General features: G+C 46.0%; 2 protein-coding genes and 1 long non-coding RNA gene across 5 annotated transcripts; 2 read left to right on the top strand and 1 right to left on the bottom strand.

The window, feature by feature from the left end:
* Positions 1-155: 155 nt before the first annotated feature.
* gnb2 (guanine nucleotide binding protein (G protein), beta polypeptide 2) lies at positions 156-6,977 on the bottom strand. 2 transcript variants are annotated; one of them, XM_061751994.1, is made up of 10 exons: positions 6,921-6,977; positions 5,450-5,538; positions 5,325-5,363; positions 5,137-5,243; positions 4,644-4,707; positions 4,346-4,508; positions 3,830-3,896; positions 3,544-3,745; positions 2,675-2,891; positions 156-1,015 (listed from the first exon to the last, which is right to left on the bottom strand). In XM_061751994.1, the coding sequence occupies exons 2-10, from the start codon at positions 5,504-5,506 to the stop codon at positions 909-911; spliced, it is 1,023 nt and encodes a 340-aa protein (XP_061607978.1). In that variant the 5' UTR covers positions 5,507-5,538; positions 6,921-6,977; the 3' UTR covers positions 156-908. The 2 variants fall into 2 exon arrangements, with proteins under 2 accessions (XP_061607978.1, XP_061607977.1); XM_061751993.1 differs by lacking the exon at positions 6,921-6,977 and adding an exon at positions 6,573-6,883.
* Positions 1,022-2,726, top strand: LOC133467295 (uncharacterized). Its single transcript, XR_009785187.1, has 3 exons — positions 1,022-1,508; positions 1,610-1,731; positions 2,591-2,726. It is a non-coding gene; the product is annotated as an uncharacterized LOC133467295 (long non-coding RNA).
* Positions 6,978-9,121: 2,144 nt separating the features above from the next.
* On the top strand, positions 9,122-19,977 carry slc12a9 (solute carrier family 12 member 9). Of its 2 annotated transcripts, XM_061751722.1 has the most exons (15): positions 9,122-9,445; positions 9,725-9,819; positions 11,249-11,473; positions 11,547-11,681; positions 11,763-11,900; positions 12,676-12,978; positions 13,053-13,160; positions 13,629-13,740; positions 13,826-13,983; positions 14,085-14,167; positions 14,278-14,402; positions 15,808-16,000; positions 16,089-16,263; positions 17,198-17,344; positions 17,497-19,977. In XM_061751722.1, the coding sequence occupies exons 2-15, from the start codon at positions 9,807-9,809 to the stop codon at positions 18,324-18,326; spliced, it is 2,745 nt and encodes a 914-aa protein (XP_061607706.1). In that variant the 5' UTR covers positions 9,122-9,445; positions 9,725-9,806; the 3' UTR covers positions 18,327-19,977. The 2 variants fall into 2 exon arrangements, with proteins under 2 accessions (XP_061607706.1, XP_061607707.1); XM_061751723.1 differs by lacking the exon at positions 9,725-9,819 and having other exon boundaries at positions 9,123-9,445.
* The last annotated feature ends 242 nt before the right edge of the window (positions 19,978-20,219 follow it).

Here is a 20,219-nt window from a genome sequence, read left to right on the forward strand (position 1 = left end):
CTTTTAAAAGTACCCACAATATCTCGGGTTTTGCACACGCTCACATTGAATGAATGACCTTTAAGACATAATTAAACCATTGTGCAAGTTAAGTGCTCCATTTAAACAAGACACAAATAATTCACATCACGTGCTTAAAAAAAGACCCCATTCACTGGCAGGAGAGGGTATTATTTATTAATATGTACAATTTTACCATCAAGCTACCCAGATTAAAGTGTGAATATTGGCTCCTGCTTCATTCAGACTCCCCTTAACAATGCTTTTATGTCTTCAATTTTTCAAGTTACTTCACCTCTTATCAATGTTCTCTAGTAATAATCCTTAAAGTGTATCTGAGGCACACAGGGAGAACATGGAGAAATCAAGTGTAAAAACACAAAACAAAACGGATGCACTGAGTATGGGGCATATAGCTATAAAAACCTAAAACATGATTTATTTCGAGGATACGTTTGTTTGTTTCTTCCCCCTCTCTTCATCTGACTTTTTTTTCGCCTCAGTCTAAGTGGACTTTCTATAATTCTCTTCCGTGTTCTGCCCCTAAAAAGCTTCTCTGCAACACAAGTGGCACTGCGACACAAAGTACAGTAGTATTTGTCTTAAATGCATTTTGGACTTCATTGTAAACAAAGACAGAATTGTCCAATGACGTCTTCTGACCTGTCTCTCTCGAGGGGGGCAAATGTGTGTGTGTGTGTTGTTGTTGTTGTTGTTTTTGTTTTTTTTGGGGGGGGGGGAGTAGCCTTGCAGCTGCAGGTGTGCACGTGAGTCAGCTGAAGGTAGCATGTGTGACTGGTGTAAACTAAGTCATCATACTATGTCTTATGTACACTTGTTGCACTTTGTTGGACCTTACATACAGTGCGAAAACTTGGGTTCCAAGAAGTGTGTGTGTGTGTGTGTGTTTAGTTCCAGATCTTGAGGAAGCTGTCCCAGGACCCGGTGGACACAGCCATGCCATCATCGGTCACACCCAGACAGCTCACACGATTGTCATGGCCGGCGAGGACTCCTGGAGGAGGGTCGGCACAGACAAAAGACGGCTTGTTAGCGTTCAAATGTTTTGCTCTCCAGACTTGAGCTGAGACGTCTTAACCCCAAGCAGAACACAGCGGGGCCTTGTGTTTCACGGTGCTTCGTAATCTGACACCAAAATAACGCTGCGAATGTGTCAATATGAAAGACTTCCCTGTTTGAAGTGGAACTGCAATTTTTCCCAAAATCATTTACTTAAACGCGATGATTTTACGCGGCACGGTGGGCGACCGGTTAGAGCATCTGCCTCACAGTCCTGCGGACCGGGTTTCATACGATTTCTAATCAATGAAAGTGAAAGAGGCACACCAACGATGGTACACCGTTTGAGCTGGGGGAGTGGGCACGTTGCCTTGCTCAAGGGCATGGCGATAGTAGTCAGGAAGTAGACTAGCAACTCTCCGACAACTCATTGATCTTGTTACATTCATTGACGGAGGGACCTGAACCGTGACCGCCCGTCCTCCCAGGTGAGCAACTGCCGCCCCGAGAGCTGCATCGAACGTTCTGCCTTTACCGACTGACTAAACGGATTTTCGGCTGATAAAAGTCCCAACTTTTGCTTTTGCAGCTCTCCACCGTTGCAAACAACCGCCACAATGACGCACATTCGTTTCCGATCTCTCTTGACGTCATCATCATTTTTCACGCAGCTCTCGATCAGATCTCGTTAGACTGCGCAAATCGCGACAGGTGAGAATATACGAAGACAAAGCGTTTAAGAATCGCAATTTTTAGTTCTTCTAGTAATTATTTGCATGTTGTCAATCTTACACTGTTCTCTGTATTTGACCCGTGTTCTTTCTTTCCCTTACTATTTTTGTTATTCTTATAAACGCAAAGAAAATGTGGAGATGCATGGATTTGTTTTTCTTTTTCTTTTTTTCTTAAACAAGGAGTATAGGGGGGTCCTTCCGTTTACAAGACGAGATTTCAAGTTTGCTAATGGCGCGCCAGGAACTAGCTTGCGCAGCGGTGTAAATATATGTCATCCCCCAGCAAAAGAAAGCATGTTTAATGACCGCCGTACTTAGTGTTTTTCATATGAATGTTTTATATTTATGGCCTGGAAGTTGTTTTTTCATGCATATATTGAATTTACTCATGACAATTCGAGGTTCCAAACTACACTCATTGAGCTAGCTTGCGCGGCAATTTAAATATTTCGTCCCGTGGCACAAGAACGCACACGCAGTTATCGCCATACTTCGTTTTTCATTTGATTATTTTATATTTATGGCCCAGAAGCCTTTTTCAACCAAATATTGGCTGTAATTACGACAATTTGAGATTCTGAACTGCACGCATTAAGCTAGCTGGCGCGGGGGCTTAAAATATGTCATCCTCCCTCGAGAAGGCGTACTCAGTTAACGCCATACTTTTATATTTATGGCCTACAAGTATTTACTGCAGTTTAGACTTGGCTAATGCGTTCGCCGTATAGGTTACTGATAAGAGTATGGAACGTTCATCAAAGTTACATCACCGCCGTATGAGCAGAGGTACATCATCCAGTAAAGCCGTTTTTCTACTATGTTTATTCAAATTCAAGAAATGATCAGAAAGAACCTTATGAAAGTGAACAACGGAAAGGCAACAACGTACGGCAGATCTCGGAAACGTGTTCTGCACCCACCTGCTCTGTCTCCCTTCATGGCGTCCCAGATGTTGCAGTTGAAGTCGTCGTAGCCCGCCAGCAGCAGGCGGCCCGAGCGGGAGAAAGCCACCGAGGTGATGCCGCAGATGATGTTGTCGTGGCAATAGAGGCTGAGTTCCTGGTCGGCGCGCAGGTCGAACAGCCTGCAGGTGGCGTCGTCGGAGCCCGTGGCGAAGGCGCTGCCGTTGGGGAAGAACTGAGGGAGACCGCGCCCGGTGAGAGGTAAGCGGAGGACCGTTAAACATGTTCGACAACAGTAAACGTGCCGGAATCATCGCAACTCCAAGATACGTAAACCATGTGGACAAAAGTATTGGGACAGGGGCCGGTTCCAGGATCAGAGGTCTATAAACATCAACGATGAAATGCCGCAAAAATGAAGACCGTTAATGATGCTAGTGTGTTGCTGGTGAGTGGTTGAAGTTAAGAAATGTGCCACAGATCCTCTCAAAACTTCGGGAGGATCTCTCCAATTTTAGGGGTGCTTCAAAATGGGCTAGAAACTGAATAATTAGCCTATAGTGTAGAAAAACTAATAATCAGATGTTTTATCGTTGTAACTTTATCTGTTCATTTAAATACCGCTGGAAGCACCATTAGATGTTGTTTTTTTTCTAGCCACCTTTGTCCTTTAGTCAGAAGCTGAGCTGCACTGTATTTGTCTACAGACTAGTTAAGGAGGCCCTCTCGTATTCGTGAAGTTTTGCAATTTGTGTCGCGGATAGCTGAGCTTCACTGTGTAATTCAGAAGTCAAGGAAAATGTGAGTTTTCCCGGACCTTGCGTTTGCCACCTGTGCCACTTCCCGTTTTTTTCCTTTCGCAAAGTGACCGTCGTCCGGACACTCACGCAGATGGCGTTGATATCCGACTCGTGTCCGGTGAAGGTCTGTCGACACATGCTGTCTCTGATGTCCCACAGCTTGACCGAGGCGTCGCAGGCCCCCGACACAAAGGTCCGCAGGTCGGGCGCCAGGGACAGACTCATGACGTCGCCCGTGTGGCCCGAGAACACCGTGGTCTGCTGGCTCGTCTCGATGTCCCACAACGCGCTTGGGGCAAATGAGCGTGGCGGTTAGACCGCGATCAACTTTGGAAAACCACTCGCGGGACTGTTGACGGCGCGGTCGGCTCACCAGGTGGTGTCTCCTGAACTCGTGATGATTTGATTGTCGTCGATGAAACGGCAACATGACAGGTAACCTGAGACGACACGTGCGGAAAACGCGCAGCTATCAGGTGCCATATGGGCCAAAAATAACACGGAAACGCCACACGGGAAACCCGCAGCCCAAATTCCAAACCCCCATCCTCAGGAGCGTGAGGCGGATGTGCTAACCGTCCGTCCACTGTGTTGCGGCTAGTCGACCTCCGAGGTGAATTAATGGAAAAAAATCGAAACCAGTAACATTGCTAATGCGGTAGTTACATCGGCCAGCCCTGCTGATTGTGAAGGCCCTGGGCAGATTACAAAGGGGCTGAAATATGACTGGACCAAAAATGGAGCTTACACAAGCAATGGAAGCAATGCAACCAAGAGAAACACTGCAAAACACTGCAACGTAAACTTGCATCATCATCATCAGCATCAGCATCATCATCATCATCATCATCATCATCATCATGGCGAGTGTGAGGCGAAGCGCTCTCACCTGTATGCCCGGGCAGTTCCCTGCTGATCCTGACGTTCCCCTCGCGTGTTTTCAGGCAGTAGATGGAGCAGATGTTATCGAGGCCTCCACATGCCACGTAGTTCCCAGATGGGGCGTACGCACAGGTCATCACCCAGGAGGAGCGCAGGGGGATGGCGTGGATCTGAGAATGGAGCTCACGCGTATCAGGTGACAAGTTACGGAACATCTCGGCGAGAACGCAGACCGCCGCTAATGTAGGGAATTCGCCGAAGATGTCAGGATAAGTGTTACGACCGTGTGAGTGTGCCGAGCGTACCTTGTTGGTGGTGTAGCTGTCCCACACGATCAGTTTGCCGTCTTGAGAGGCGCTAACGAGAAGCCTGCGGAGACGCGCGTTACATCATGTGACCAATTACATTTGTTGTACCTTCTGTCATCCAATAGAAGAGCATTTGTGTCTTCTGCCTGTCACTATATGTAGCTGGCATAGCTAGATTTGTTATTAATTCATCATATTTCAAATGATCTCTCTTCGCACACAAGTGCGCCACCACTTCCTGGTTGGGAATAACTATGCCTGGTACTCTCTGCAGTGAAATGACTCCCGGAAATATGGCAAAATACATCACACACATGCACAAACATCGCTAATGTTTGCTTTTATCAAGAGAAGATGAGGCCAACTTGCAGATGTTGATAGTTGGCAAGTATTTGGCCTGCACCGATCCCTGAGGAACACCGTGACAGGCGACAAATAGAAGAGCACCTTAGAATGTTATGCGGAGAACCCAAAGGAACCCAAACCCCACCTTGAGTCTGACCCCCAGTGCATGGCATAGATCTTCGCGAGGTGGCCTCGAAGCGTGCGTCTTGTTCGCATCTGTATCCGCCCCACTGGATCCAGACCGGCAGTTATCTGGAGTAGATTTGGAAAAGCACCGCAACAGGATCTTGCTGTTATCGATATTATCATCGTCAGCCGTTCCGTTGCGCTCACCTGCGTCAAGGTCGAATCCCCGCATGCTTTCCTGGCGTCCTGCGAACGGGACAAAGAAGACGGGACACATTGCAGCGCACTACGAAGGGAAAATTATTAGCGATCGAAAGAAATATTCAACCTACTCGAATCTGGTTCCTCAGCTGCTCGGCCTCCTGGCGAAGCTGCTCCAGCTCACTCATTTTGGGATTTGTTGCAGCTGCCGCTCGTTCGTCTGACAAGCGGAAACATACGAAGGGGGTCTGCTCATGTACAATCGGCGGACGCAGCACGAGGGACACCTGCACAATCTTGGCAGATTCAAAACTAGAATTCTCCAGCGCAGTGGAGGAGCAACACAGCGGCAGCCTCAAGTATTGCAATTGTCTTCATTGGAATACTTTCATTACTCGCTGCAAGAACGTTTGTCTTGGCGCCGCGGTCATCAGAGACTGGTTAGCACATCCGCCTCGCAGTTCTGAGGTTGTGGGTTCAAATGAATGGGTGTTTCTATGCGCCCTGCGATTGGCTGGCGACCAGTTCAGGGCGTACCCCGCCTCTCGCCCGAAGTCGGCCGGGATAGGCTCCGGCACGCCCGCGGTAGAACTTATCTTGGGAGATCTTATATTGGATCTCATTGGGTGCAACGAAATAAGAGTCGAAATAAGTATTATAAATAATCCACTTTATGAAGTTAAATCATTAAATCATAGATGATAAATATAAATCCATGCTTTTTTTGTTTTTTTAATCTGTAACTTCTAGTGGGAATAAACCCTGTAATCTGTTTACGACGGTGCCACCGTGCCTCAACGACGGCATAATAATCTGCGCGGACTAAGCTGCCACGGAGTCGGCGTGCATCATCACGGGCACAAGATGCTGAGGACACTTGTGCGCCAGGCAAGCCGGGATGCACTATTATTAACTTACAAGCTTCATCAATCTCGGCCTGCCAGTGGACTAAATGTCCGAAGTGGGGCGAGCTGCAATACAGTACGAAGTGTGCGTTCGAATTGCATGCGGCAGTTGGAATTGACTTAACAGTAATAATTTTTTTAAAAAAATTTAAAAAAAAGGGTGTCAGCACCTGACACCTTTGCTTGTGTAACCAATGAGGATCTGAGGAGGCTCGAGGTTTCTACAAACATGCAAAATGACAGATTTCAACACATCTTTAGCCATCTTTTCTATTGGCATGAAAACATTGATGAGCTTTTTGTTGTTGTTTCTTTTTTCCACGCCGCCCCACCCCTTTGACTTGCTCACCGCGGTTACGTCTGCAGCTGGAGGAGAGCCCACAGTGTCACGTCAGGCATAGCGAGGCCCAGCTCCTCGCCGCCACAGTCCGACACGCAGCCGGGCGGGCCTCGGCCGAAATGTGCGACTACATTTAGAGAGCAGAAGGAGGAAGCTCCTCACTTCATTCAAAATGGACAGCGGGCCCACGGAGGCAGGCAGTCATAGCAACAAGATGTTTTTCAATGCAGATGAGGTAGAGCACCCACACCATCACCACCATCATCATCATCATCATCATCATCACCACCACCACCACTCAGCCATCTTACACATTGAAAACTGGCCTATTGACTTGAATGATGGATGTGTGGCTACCTGTTAATTCCACCGATGCTCCTCTTTGATTGTCGTGCAAAAAAAAAAAAAAAAAAAAAAAAAAAAAAAAGCCAACTCCCTTGAATAAATAAATAAATAAATAAATACAATCCCGTGCTTTTAACAATGTGTTTTCTCTCTCTTTTTTAAAAAAAATGTATATTTAATTTCAAAAGAAATATGTAGCGGAGATGCACACGAAGAGGCGTCAGTGGGCAGGCACACGGAGGAGGAAGAGGAGGAGGAGGAGGTCTTCACACATTTCCACACACACACACACACACACACACACGCACGCACGCACACACAGGAAGAAAAAAAAAACAACGAAGAGAGCAAAAAAAAAAATAAATAAAAAACAACAAAAAATCCTCAGCTGCTGCGTCGCGGCTTTTTCCCCTTTTTCACGCCGAACAAGTCCACGATAACATGCCGGGTGAAGATAAGCTGCAGCTCGGTCCACGCTCGCGTCGAGCCAAGGAGCGTGAAATAGCACTCGCTCCGTTTTTTCTTCCTTTTTTTTTTTTTTTTTTACTCGGATTTTGCTCTTCGTGACGTGATCTTCATTTCCTTCCTCTCTCGGTGGTTTCCTCCTCCTCCTCTTCGCCCTCCTCCTCCTCCTCCTCTTCCTCCTCCCTCCCTCATCATCACTCGACTGAAAGGTACAATCGAGGCAAACCTGTAATAATAATAATAATAATAATAATAATAATAATTAAAAAACCTCTATAATAAGATAACAAAACCTGTGGAAATAATCCTCCAACATGTCATGTGCTTGCGTGATTGTTATTTTTTTTTCTTCCTGTATATAATACACACTCGAGTATACACATTCCCAAAATTCCTTGTACCTATGTACAATACACCTCCCCCGAATTGCTGGTAACCATACTCAAAAAATGAAGTATTATCCACATTAATTTGTATTTTATTAGGCTTTGAGAAAAGCACAACAAGTGAGACTCACCGAAGAGGTGAGCGTGGCCTTTGTTTTTCCCTTTGGAGCCCCAGGAGCTGGGTTTAGTCGCTGAGGGAACTGAGCGCTAGTGGCGATCGTGACGGCGGTAGCAGTCCACTCGGGTACGTACGTGCAGGGGCTCCCCTTGCAGCCCGCAGCTTGGATGAGTTGAGTCGTTGGCGTCCACTCCACTGGGTGTTGTTATTTTGCCGGCCGCTGTTGTGCTGAAAATCTGGAGAGGCTGACAGCTCCGAGAGATAGCTGCAGGAGCTAGCTTCCGTAGCGACACGGAGTAGTGATACAAGAAGGGTTCAGTTTCCTGAGCAAAACATTTAAGGCTACCCAACTGGAGACCATGTTGCAATGGAAAGTAGGCAAAAATATATCAGATAAATTGGAATTAATATATCAGATAAATAGCAAAATATATGATATGATAACAGATATCAATATGGCAGCACCCGCAAGACCGCTGAGATTCTTGGTGAGCAGGAAAAAAAATATTATATATATAAATTTGTAACATTAGACATTAAAGGGAGCAGTATATGTCTATATACAGTGTGACGAAAAATATAATTTTCCTCGTACCTGTGTTTAATACGCATCTTTGATTTGTAATGAATTTTTTCTGTAAAAAAAAAAAAACGTATTATACTTGAAATATTACGGTAGGTGCCGACAATGTAATTGCGCAGTGGGCCGGATGAAAGAACAGAGCGGGCCCTATGTGGCCCGCGGGCCACTGCTTTTCGCGGGCATGCAAGTGTACCTAATGATGTGGCCGGTGGAGCCCTCCCACCAATCTCCTATTTAAGATTTAAAACAGCGCCCCCTGGTGTGCGCAGAACATGTCCAACTTTGCACAAGACACAGTATTGACTTTTTGAATGTGTAAATCAATATCGACGCCCTTTGCACAATGGTCATTGCACCGGACTATTGCTATATTAGTCATTCAAACTGCTCTAATTTCCAGAGGACTATGCATCTTTTTGCACAATTGTCAAAAAAAACAAAAAACAATTACCAGCATTACCGGATTACTGCCAACCTTTTATTGCTCAGCGACTGTTTTTCTCAATGTCTTTATGCCTCAAAAGTGACGTACTAGAGCGGCTCCAACTACCGGAGACAAATTCCTTGTGTGTTTTTTGGACATACTTGGCAAAATAAAGATGATTCTGATTCTGATTCTGATTCTGAATTGTGGGTCGTGACGTGAAGGGGCGTGGCCAATGTGGGGAAGTAGCATGGCCGCCGACTTGTTTGCAGCCTCCCAAACGTTGAAGGCGTTGACCAAATTGCCCCGCCCTCCCTCTTCGGCAGTCACATGGCCTCTTCTGTGCTCTCGGGTGACAGTTGGGCGCAAATAATCGAAGGACGTGGCGTGTCATGCCGCCGCGTTGCCATTGGGTTTGTTCGTCCGCAGCTCCCAGCTCGGCGCCGACCGTCGGGGCAGCAGCAGCCGGCAGCGGGCGGACGTGAGGCGGCCATAAAAGGCCAGACGAGGGCGTTGACAAGCAGGAAGTGGCACACCACGGTTCGTCGACGAGCGGCCGCGGTAAGTTTGGAGTCCTCGTTTACGGAGAGTCAAGCCCGACACAAATGTACGTTTGTCCGTTGTGGATGTTTCAACGTCACTTGTTTTCCTTTTTCTTAAAAAAACAAAAAAAAACAGAAACCAAAACACGGCGAGTGCGCCACCGAGCTGCCGTCGTTGCTGTCACTTCCTGACTCCAAAGCATAGCACTTGGCAGTGGACCTGTTTTCTCGATGTTCCCACAACGCTTGCCTCTTAATTAAAACAAATACAAATAAATACAAACTTTTGTGCCTTCAGATCCACCGCCATTCTGCGTAATTGTGACAAAATGTGACTGTTTGTTTGGACAGCGTCCAAACTGAGACGCAGGCCTCTTTAGATGCTTCCAGCCGGTTGGTGCCAACATCCTTTATTTGATTTTTTTTAGCATCATCAACAATACGAACCATTTAAAGTGTTGCAGAGCAATATTAATAACTACACGTGACAGCCAACTATCGCATGTTTATGATGGCAAACCTCTCTGGCTGCAATGAACACGAACTGACCACAACCTTAAGTACACGTCCACACCAGTGGCTCTCAATTCGGGCTCCACAAAATCATTTGCAATAAATTGTCATATTATTAAAAAAGAAAAAGTGCATCCCTACATATAAGATGTGCCAATAAAAACAAACATACTAAACCCATTTCTTCTTCGCTTTTGGGCAAATTAACAGCTTTTATATGGCATATCTTATCATGTTATCCCAGTTGCAGCTTGAGCAATCAGAGGACAAGAAATTTCCAGTAGGTCAAAAAAAGAAGAAAGCAAGAAATGGCGTTTGCGTTTACTGTCAGATGAGACACGCAGCTGCGAGTCAGCTGGCTCCAAATACCGAACTGAGGTGTGAGCAGCTTTCATTAACACAAACGTCACAAACATTACACGCTAAGGATTCCTGCCAGCGTGTAATAGTTTGAACTTCTCTGCGCTGTGTGCGCTCGATGGAAACAAATCGTCTCTGCTGTCCACAGAGGCTGAAAATAAAGAAAACAATGTGTGGCAAATGACCCGTCAAATGTTTGTCACAGTTTAGCATCAGGCGACCGTTGTGACAGGCTGTTTATGAACTTTTGTCAACAAATTGCTGCGTATGACTTGTGACTGTCTGAAGACGTGAGCATTTCGTTTGATAAAAATCCTATTAAAGGGACATTTGCTGCATTTTAACATGCTCAGATGACTCTAATAATAAGTAATACTGTAATTGATGGAGCGTTTCGAATGGAATGCCACTTTGATGGCGTTGATTCTCATTTTTGGGATGCTCTGAACATGTGACCGCAGTCGATGACAAGCCGTGGGTAGTTAACCGTGCGGAAACTAGAGCACTTTTTACTAAAACCTTTTTAGAAATGTATCACGCATTGTTCTGGAAATTGTTGGAAAATTACAAGCAGATGGCACGTAGTATTGGTGGTAGTGGCGTGTCACGTTCTCCATAAACTAGATTTAACACCTTGCTTTTCGCTCCCTCCACAAGCCCTTTAGATGCCCTTTCCCTCCATATTTGTATACTAAACACTAAGGAAGGACTGCATCCTGTTTCATAACCAGTATTGTATTGGACAGGATACTGCTAAACTAAAGTCAAATTGGTATATCGAGTGCATGGAGATCACCTTCCCAATGTTATTCTCTTTAGACCTCAGACGAGTTAAGACTGACTCTACGGCGCCTCTGCTGGTTGCAGCCCAGTAGTGCACTCTGGTCAGTTGCTTCAAGATGATGACGATTGCGGTGATTAATTACGTTCACTGATTTGCGTTCCACAGGGCAAACCGAGGAAGCGGCCATGTCAAACGAACGCAGCCCACTCATCACTTCCGGGGTGTGCGGTCTGACCATGGCGGTGGCGCCGTGCGGCACCGTGGTGGACACGGCCCCTGACTCCGCCTCTGGGTCACCGAGTAAAGAGCCCCGAAAGCTCAACACCTTTTTCGGGGTGATGGTGCCGACCATCCTCTCGATGTTCAGCATCGTTCTCTTTCTGAGAACGGGTGAGCGATGTTTGAAGAAAACGCCTCAGCTGCTATTTGTAAGAACTTGGGTTAACATGACCTTACGTTGCAGGTTTTGTTGTTGGCCACGCGGGGCTCCTGCAGGGTCTTCTGATGGTGGTTGTAGCCTACTTCATCATAACGCTAACCATCCTGTCTATCTGTGCAATCTCCACCAACGGGGCCATACAGGGAGGCGGCGCTTACTGTATCCTTACTTAGCCCTCAATCAATTCTATTTCTGGGCTAATTCTTCCTTTGTTGCAAAAACCCTGACTCCGTTCTTCAGACATGATCAGTCGATCGCTGGGCCCCGAGTTCGGGGGAAGTATCGGTTTGATGTTCTTCTTGGCAAAAGTGTTTGCATGTGGAGAATATGTTCTTGGTCTGGTGGAGGCTATTCTCGATGTCTTTGGCGTGGATGCTGGTAAGTTTTTTTTTTTTTTTTTTTTTTTTTTTTTTTTTGAGGTGGGGGGGGATTATGGATAGAAATTCAAAAATATTATTGTTCAATATCTGAAACATTAACTCATTCACTGCCAGCCATTTCTTTAGTCCTATCGCTCAAACTCCACAGAATATGGTGTTCTGTGATAATGTAGGCTAAGCACAGAAAGTTAGCTTCTAGATTTTTCTGTTCTTTAGTATTCAGCAATGATGAAAAGAAAGCGTTTGTGAAAAGAAACATCAAGCAGAGCAGTGACTTCGATGCAATTTTTGTGAACACCTCAGACTGAGAAAGGGCTATTGTTGGCAAAATAATAATGAATGTACACATATGCAACAAACAAAAAAAAGGTGCCATGAGTAACGGTGACTTAGCGCGTGGCTTTTTTTACATTCCGTTCGCCATTCATTGTCTTGCTCACTGATTGTTGAGTCGTCATAAAAGCTGGCTCGCGACAGGGTCATTTGGAAGTTGTTCCAAATGGTCCTGCAGCAAGCTTGAAACTCTTGGTGTTTACTCTGCTCTACTTTCTAGGGCATAAAACTTGTTTGGCCTGAATTAATTGCAGCCTTTGTTGGTGTCTGCCAGCTCGAGCCAATTTTATTACGCTTCCAAAGTGCCGGGACCTGGCAAGTCCACAAAATAATCTTGTTGATATGATGTGATGAAATTCCACTTTTTTTTTTTTTTTTTTTTTTTTCCCCCGCCCCTCGCAAAATGCTCAGCTACATCAAGATTGTGTTTTGGATTTCAGAAACGTCCGTGTCCGAGGGCGTGCGCGTCCTGCCTCAAGGTTACTGGTGCACCGTGCTCTACTCTTCGGTGATTCTCCTGGTGTGTCTGGTGGTGTGTCTGGTGGGCGCCCACATCTACTCCCGCATGGCCTTCGGCATCCTGCTGCTTGTCACTGTATCGCTGCTGTCCGTCTTCATCAGCTCTTTGGCCGTTAAACCTCTGGATTTTGTCATCACTCACACGGGGCCCGGCAATCAGACCGTGCGTTACAACGCCAGCTACACCGGCTTCAATGTGACCACGCTGAAGAACAACCTGGGCTGTAAGTGTTTGGATGTGCTGTACTATTTATAAATCTTGACAATGCACTGTATGTGTCATCCTTTCGCCCCGCAGCTGGTTACTCATTGGACTACAGCACCAACTCGGTCATGTCGTTCGCCACCGTGTTCGCCGTTATGTTCACCAGCTGCACGGGAATCATGGCTGGAGCCAACATGTCAGGTTATAACTTGTTTACTACTACTAGTAGGGATGCGTTAAGGCCATTTTATGTTAGGATTGAGCTAGCAGACGTTTGCAAGACAAAGCTGTGTGTTGAAATATGCAATGTGTAATCTATTCTATCTGTATCTTGTATTTTTTTGTGTGTGTTTGTTTATCTTAAAAGTTTAACTGGGAGGGCCAATAAACAGCTGGAAGCAAGCACACGTTGACTCTTTTTGAAGAATTGCTCGCTATCTGTCAAACCGCACACTACATGCTCAGGGCGGACAAAGTAGTACCGGTACGCGACAGACCGGTCAAGTAGCATCGGAGCGTTTTGACGAAACGAGTACAAGTGCAGACGTACGGTTTCGCTGCATCCTATCGCGCGGTTGAGAGGCTTTACATACAGTACGTCCTATGAAAGGGTTGTTGGTTAATCATATGAAAAAATATCCATTCCAATGGTTTTTCTTGTCGCCGAAGGGGACCTGGAAACTCCAAGCGTGTCCATCCCCAAAGGTACCATCGTGGCCGTCATGTACACCTTCATTGTCTACGTCCTCTTCTTCGTCTTGGTCAGTGCCACGTGTAACAGGTGGGAAACTAAAGTCAAGCTCAATTTTGCCATTCCCCACTACAATAAAGCACCGCTGGTGTTAATTCTTCTTTTTCCTCTCCAGGACTCTGTTGATTCAGGATTATGGTTTCCTTCAACGAATTAACATCTGGCCGCCGTTTGTGACCATCGGGATATACTGCGGTGCCCTGTTTGCTGCAATGTGCTCCATGATCGGAGCATCCCGCATACTGCACGCTCTTGCCGTGGATCATCTCTTTGGTACTAATTAAGCTCCACAAGAAGAAAGCATCATGTTTTTCCCTCAGTCCTTTTTCTCTAAGTAGATTTTGATTATTATTATTATTTTTTTCCTCTCACAGGTTTGCCATTAGCACCTGCTACTATCACCACAAGCTCCGGGAACCCGTGGATGGCCGTACTTTATACGTGGGGGCTAGCACAGGTCAGCAGGCCGTCTAAACCGTTGACTTGTTTTTTGGAGCTTCCCATATATGTGTCATATCTTCATTTTTTTTTTAAATCAAATTTTATTTTGTTGCGTTTGTGTTCCAGTGTGTGGTGTTTGCAGGCCAGCTCAATGCTGTTGCCAGCTTGGTGACGGTTTTCTACTTGCTTGCCTACGCAGCTCTTGACCTGGCTTGTTTGGCTCTTGAGTGGGCGTCTGCACCAAATTTCAGGTACGCAGACCTCAGCGCGGACTTCAGGGAAGGTTGTGTTGTGTTCGTACAGTATTTTATATATTCCCAAGCTCTAAATGACAAGACATCAAAACATGGTCTGCGGTGGCTTTCTACTAATTTTAATGTATTACACTCATGCTAATCCCTCAAGGGGAAATTCAACTCACACTCTGTTGTGTATAGTAACAAATATTATATACTGTACACCAGTGTTCGGACTACCCTCTTAAAAACTCAATGGCTCGGATGTGAGCACAGAAAAGGTTTTATTTTTTAGTTTAAAATGGCTTACTTTAGCGAGGATCTCTCGCCGTAGTTTGGCCACAGGTAGAATCCCGGACGGATCTGTTTTGCGCTTGTCGCCGGTGCCGTAAATTCTCACGGAAGGGATCAAGCTGCTGCCATTCCGGCATCTCTCCAACAACTGCTTCCCATTTTGTATTTGTCCGCAGCGGGACTTGAACAATTTTCCTTCCGGTTCCAAAGGCCAAGTCCACAAGGACAGAGTGAGGCTCTGCGGAAAGTCAATTCTGCAACAGTTGTGGACCCGCCAAAGGCTGAAAATTGACTCCAGGGAAAGTCAAAAGTCCCAGGTGTGGGTTTGGGAGGCCTCTTGGCTGACCTGATTAGGAAAGACACTCCCAAAAATGTGGACCTGAGCCCCAGAATCACCAATTTGCGACAGCTGCTGGCCTGGAATAAAATCGCTTCAAATAGACCCACATGAAAAGTCAAATTTAATGGAATGGTCCACGGTGTGGAAATCCACAGCAGGTTTCTTGGCCCTCTTAGATGATGGCCATATCCTTATGAAAATGTACTTTTGCGGCAGCCGCTGTTTAGAAAAGGGCTGAACATGTGCCCCCTGGTTTTCGATGCCGTTTTGGGCTCTGACGTGGGTTAAGGAGGTTTCCTGGCATCCGGTTCCTGATTGCAAAAGGGCCTTTGGCGATGCCCCCTGGTAACCGACCAGGGGGGCATATGACCATGAATAGAATGGACACAAGTGGGACTTTTGGGCCATATTTAGGTCAGCCAGTAAGTGGTATGACTTCGGAAGGTTTCCAGGCCCTCCGTAAAAGAGGCCATGGCCAGAAACACGACTTTGCAGCAGCCTCAGAGCTGAAAATAAGTGCAAGAATTGAACCCCCGAAAAAGTGGGATTTAATGGCATCATAGGGGTGTAGGTGAGCGTTTGCAAGAATTCCTGTAGTGGCAGCACCCTAAATGGCCAAATAAAATGTTCTCTACAGTGTGTATATATATTGTTTTAGCGGCACTTCAGTTTAAAACAACACGGCCAGTCTTGCTTATGCTGTGTGACAGTTGTATATTTCACGGGGCATTAAATGTTCCTAGATTTTCACGCAGGCGCTCTCTGTTTATTAAAACTGTTGTACAGGCCGACCTTCCAGTTTTTCTCCTGGCACACGTGTCTGCTGGGCATCCTGAGCTGTTTAGTCATGATGTTCGTCATCAACCCCGTGTACTCATCGGGCAGCGTCGTCCTCCTGCTGCTGCTGCTGCTTTTCCTCCACTACCGCTCCCCCACCAGCAGCTGGGGCTACATCAGCCAGGCCCTCATCTTCCATCAGGTACCCAGCCAAAGAGCCATCGGGGACCGACCAACGTACGCGCATCACACATCGCGCTCGAGATCCTCGCTCTCCGTGGTGCTTTTAGGTGCGCAAGTATCTACTGATGCTGGACGTGAGGAAGGACCACGTGAAGTTCTGGAGGCCGCAGGTGTTGTTAATGGTGGCCAACCCGCGCTCTTCCTGTCAGCTCATCCTGTTCGTCAACCAGCTGAAAAAGGGAGGACTGTACGTGTTGGGCCACGTGCAGCTCGGAGATCTGGGTAATTTTCTAGGAAGGGTCTGCTGATTCTTATCTTTTCCTTGAACAGCTTTTCCTTGCGAGCGCAACCACACACACAAACGAGTGACGCACACACACAGGCAACTTCTGTGTTTCCATCGCTGCTGAAAACATCAACTCAAATTTCTTTTCATCTACTGTAACAGCAGCCTACAATTCATTCACTTCCTGTTTTGTTGACGGTTACCTCGGCCTGTATGCATTGTGTTTTGCGACATGCCGAAGCTGTACTGGCGCAGCAAAATTCCTCGACTATCTCAACTACTCTTTTTGTGCATACCCTGTTGGAAAGAAGCAAATGATATCTTCTGATATAGAATTGAAAGCAGATGATCTCACTAAACAGGAAGTAATACATATGAAGGCTGACATGGTCTTCCTATATATAGCACTAGATCTCATTGGCCCACTGAAAGGAAAGTCCACAGAAGCTTTTGTTTGCCGTTGCTCATTTGTCACGTAACGCAACTTTTGCGATTACGAGTTAAACCGATTTTAGTTTTATTCCATTTAAATAATGGGATTCGCAAAATGTCCGTCCATCCATCCGTTTTCCGTACCGCTTATGCTCACGCGGGGGCGAGAGGCGGGGGACACCCTGAACTGGTCGCCAGACAATCGCAGGGCGCGGCGCAAAATGTGTTTACAAACAATAGTCATTTTATATGTGGTTGTTTTCATCGGGTTTTCCAGCCGTTTTCATTGACTGTAGGAGAGCTTTCACTTCCCGTGCTCATGCCCCCTGGTGGCAGCCAGCTGTAGTTGCGATGAGTTTTCCTCAATCGCTTCATGCATTACTGCACAAACGTTTAGATCTGGATATGTAGCATGAATTATTGGACTTGATGTTTTTCATTGGCATCTGTGGTGATTAATACACATCTCGTGTGTGTGTGTGTGTGTGTGTGTTTTAGATTCTTTGCCATCAGATCCTGTGCAGCATCAGTACAACTTCTGGCTGAGCTTAGTTGACAAGCTCGGGGTGAAGGCCTTTGTAGATCTGACGCTCTCTCCGTCTGTCAGACAAGGAACGCAGCATCTCCTGCGTATTACAGGCCTCGGTAAGCTGCAATGTCCGCATTTCGTGTACCGCTCTATTTCTCAGGGATTAATACACATCGTAGTGCTAAAATGCAGGCATACTTCGGAGGCGATGCAGAAGCATCCGAGATTTGAGTATTCACTCTATGGCGTTGTTATGTTTGTCTTCAAGGCGGGATGAAGCCCAACACGCTGATCTTGGGTTTCTATGACAGCTGCACCCCCGAGGACTTTTTCCTCCAAGATACCGCCTTTTGTGGCACGTCAGCGGGACAAGGCACAGAAGGAGACAATTTTGGTGTCGACCTGCCTTCGTTGCAGGCCCATTTCCCTCCCGTCCGACACGTGGAGAGCCAGCGCTGGCTTTCGCCCGAAGAGTACGTGGGGATCATTTCCGACGCCGTCAAAATGAACAAGAACGTGTGCCTCGGACGATATTTCTTCCACTTGGAGGGAGAGGGGAAGCAGAGCAAAGTGGACGGCTCGGAGCGGACCATCGACGTGTGGCCCCTCAACCTGCTGCAGCCGGGCTGTCGAGATTATCAGGACGTGTGCAGCCTCTTCTTGCTGCAGATGGCATGCGTGCTCAACATGTCCAGCAAGTGGCGCCACGCAAGAATGAGGATCTTCCTCAACGTGGAGACCGAGTCCAGCGACCAGGGGTGGGTGGTAGACGAAGAGACATTTCGAGAGTTGCTGAAGAAGCTGCGAATCCGAGCGTCTATCAAGATCGTGCCGTGGGACTCGGTGGTGCAACATCACACTCAGGCTGGCGCTGAGGAGCAGAGCCACGCCCTTTCTGACCACTTCCTGTCTGCGGTGAACTCCATGTTGATGGAACACAGTTCTCAGGCCGCCGTTCGTTTCCTGTATTTACCGCGGCCCCCCGCTCGTCACAGCCGTTCCCAGACGTACTTGGCCCAGCTGGAAGCGGTGACCAGCGGGTTGGGTCCGACGCTCCTCATCCATGGCGTCACCCCGGTGACGTACACGGATCTTTAAGCTTGGGAGGCTTTCCTGACTGCTTGTGTAAGTTTATATATAAGCACTGGTTACAAAAAAAAAAAAAAGAAGCAACGCTCAACAGACACTTCATTTGATACATTTAATGAGGTCCAGTACAAACAATGTATTAAAAAAAAAAAAATCATGCTTAGTTTTGATTGACCTTGTCAGGGAGGTTGATTATTTGACATTAACAATATGTTTACTATTGTGGTTGCAGCAATGGCTTAATTCTGACTTTGTCCATCAAGAGTGATCATTATCTTTGCGTTTTTCACGCAGCTCTTGTATGAAATGCTGCATGCATGTCCAGCTGGCGGCGTGTCTGCTGTCAGCCGAGTGTAAATACGCGCTTGACTAGTTCACATTCGAGTAGGATATGTTCCTATTTTCATGCACTTAAACTGCTTTGGTGATTAACTTGCAGTGTATCTCCTACCCTTCAGGTTGACTCATGTGTTAAAGAGCCTTAAAACAAAACTACAATTTTGACCAATACGGGTTCTTTAAATATAGAAACGTCCAAATATAGTGTCATATTTTTAGGGTGGTCATTCACAATTTTGTGTTATTTAAGACTACAGGTGTTTTTAATGTTTTTTGTTTTGTTTTGTTTTTTTGGTTTTTTTTCCAGGACCAAAACATGCAAAGTCATTTTTTTGCAGCTTACTTCATGAGTTTCCAATATTTACTCAAGAATTCGAAACAACTCTGGCTGTGCTGACCTCCAGTCGATATTTCGCTTGCATTGTTTTGCTCGTACAAAAGATCATTCTAATCCAGTGTTAAAGGGGAGCAGGACTAACGATGGATCAAATAAGGTCAAGATTGTAAAAGAGTGTAATGTTACTCGGTTATTGTTCACCAAGTGTCAAATACATTTTCTTGATGTGCTTTCTGTTGTGTTTAACAGTGCATGTGACCTCACTAAAAACAGGAAATTGCCTCAAAAAGAAAAAACAGAAGCACCTAACATGACTCAGCGTTGCTTCTCTCTCATCATGCCCTGTTTTTTTTTTTTTTGTTTTTTTTTGTTTTTTGGTAACACTGGAAAAGTCATGTCTCTACATTCATGTCTTTACTGTAGTTTAACATAGCTAAGTGCTGTTTGTCACAGGCATCTAAATACCAATTGTATAATCCCAGCAAAACCTGCACAGTCTAAAGAGATCAACTACAAGAGCTGCATCAAAATGTCGGCCTTTGCGAGGTAACGTCGTCCATTTTCTGTCACGCTTGTCCTCGTGAGCTGCCATTCACGCTCACGCGCAAACCTCCGAGCTATGGCGAAACTTCAATTCATTCACTTAACGGGCATGTTTTTGGAATGTGATAGAAAACCAAGCTTCGGACGCGACACCTCTCGACGCTGAGGCAAACGTGCTGCCTGCTAACGCGCTCAAAATATCAAAACGGCTCTCAGTATGTTATGCTGCAGCGCAACTTACAATAATAAATAATACAATCTTGTCAATCAAGACCGAGCTTAGTCGTCCTCGGTAAGGCAGATTTTCGGATGCGGCTCATGTGGTGGATCTCATTAGTTCGTGCCGGTCTACGGAATGCTGTGGCCCGTGAGTGTACATGTGTACAGTCATCTTTGTAACTTTGTGAGTGCTTAAATGTAATAAAATATTGTGTCACTATACAGTATCTGTCTTTGTCATTATTATGATGGAGGTAAAGTTTGACTGCTGTACAAATTCTTACATATTGCCGCTGGTCATTTAAAAAAAAAAAAAAACGTACAGATTTTTTTTCTTTTTTGGGGGGTCATCACACTTCTGCTGAGATATTTCATTTACTTGGGCAACATCGTAGTGCGAACAAAGTGCAACTGTAAAATAACTTTGATCACCTTGAATGTAAGAAAATGCTTTTTATTATTGC

The sequence above is a fragment of the Phyllopteryx taeniolatus genome, chromosome 17 (assembly GCF_024500385.1).
Source record: "Phyllopteryx taeniolatus isolate TA_2022b chromosome 17, UOR_Ptae_1.2, whole genome shotgun sequence".
Taxonomy (NCBI): Eukaryota; Metazoa; Chordata; class Actinopteri; order Syngnathiformes; family Syngnathidae; genus Phyllopteryx; species Phyllopteryx taeniolatus.

Bases quoted from the DNA above. Each gene is read 5' to 3' on its own strand.
- slc12a9 (XM_061751722.1), top strand. The intron at 13,161-13,628 runs GTTATAACTTGT...TTGTCGCCGAAG, and splicing joins GGCTGGAGCCAACATGTCAG to GGGACCTGGAAACTCCAAGC. The intron at 13,984-14,084 runs GTACTAATTAAG...TTCCTCTCACAG, and splicing joins TGCCGTGGATCATCTCTTTG to GTTTGCCATTAGCACCTGCT.
- gnb2 (XM_061751994.1), bottom strand. From the start codon at position 5,506: ATGAGTGAGCTGGAGCAGCTTCGCCAGGAGGCCGAGCAGCTGAGGAAC. The intron at 3,897-4,345 runs GTGAGAGCGCTT...GTGTCGTCTCAG, and splicing joins GGAACTGCCCGGGCATACAG to GTTACCTGTCATGTTGCCGT. The intron at 2,892-3,543 runs GTGAGTGTCCGG...GGTCTCCCTCAG, and splicing joins CGGATATCAACGCCATCTGC to TTCTTCCCCAACGGCAGCGC.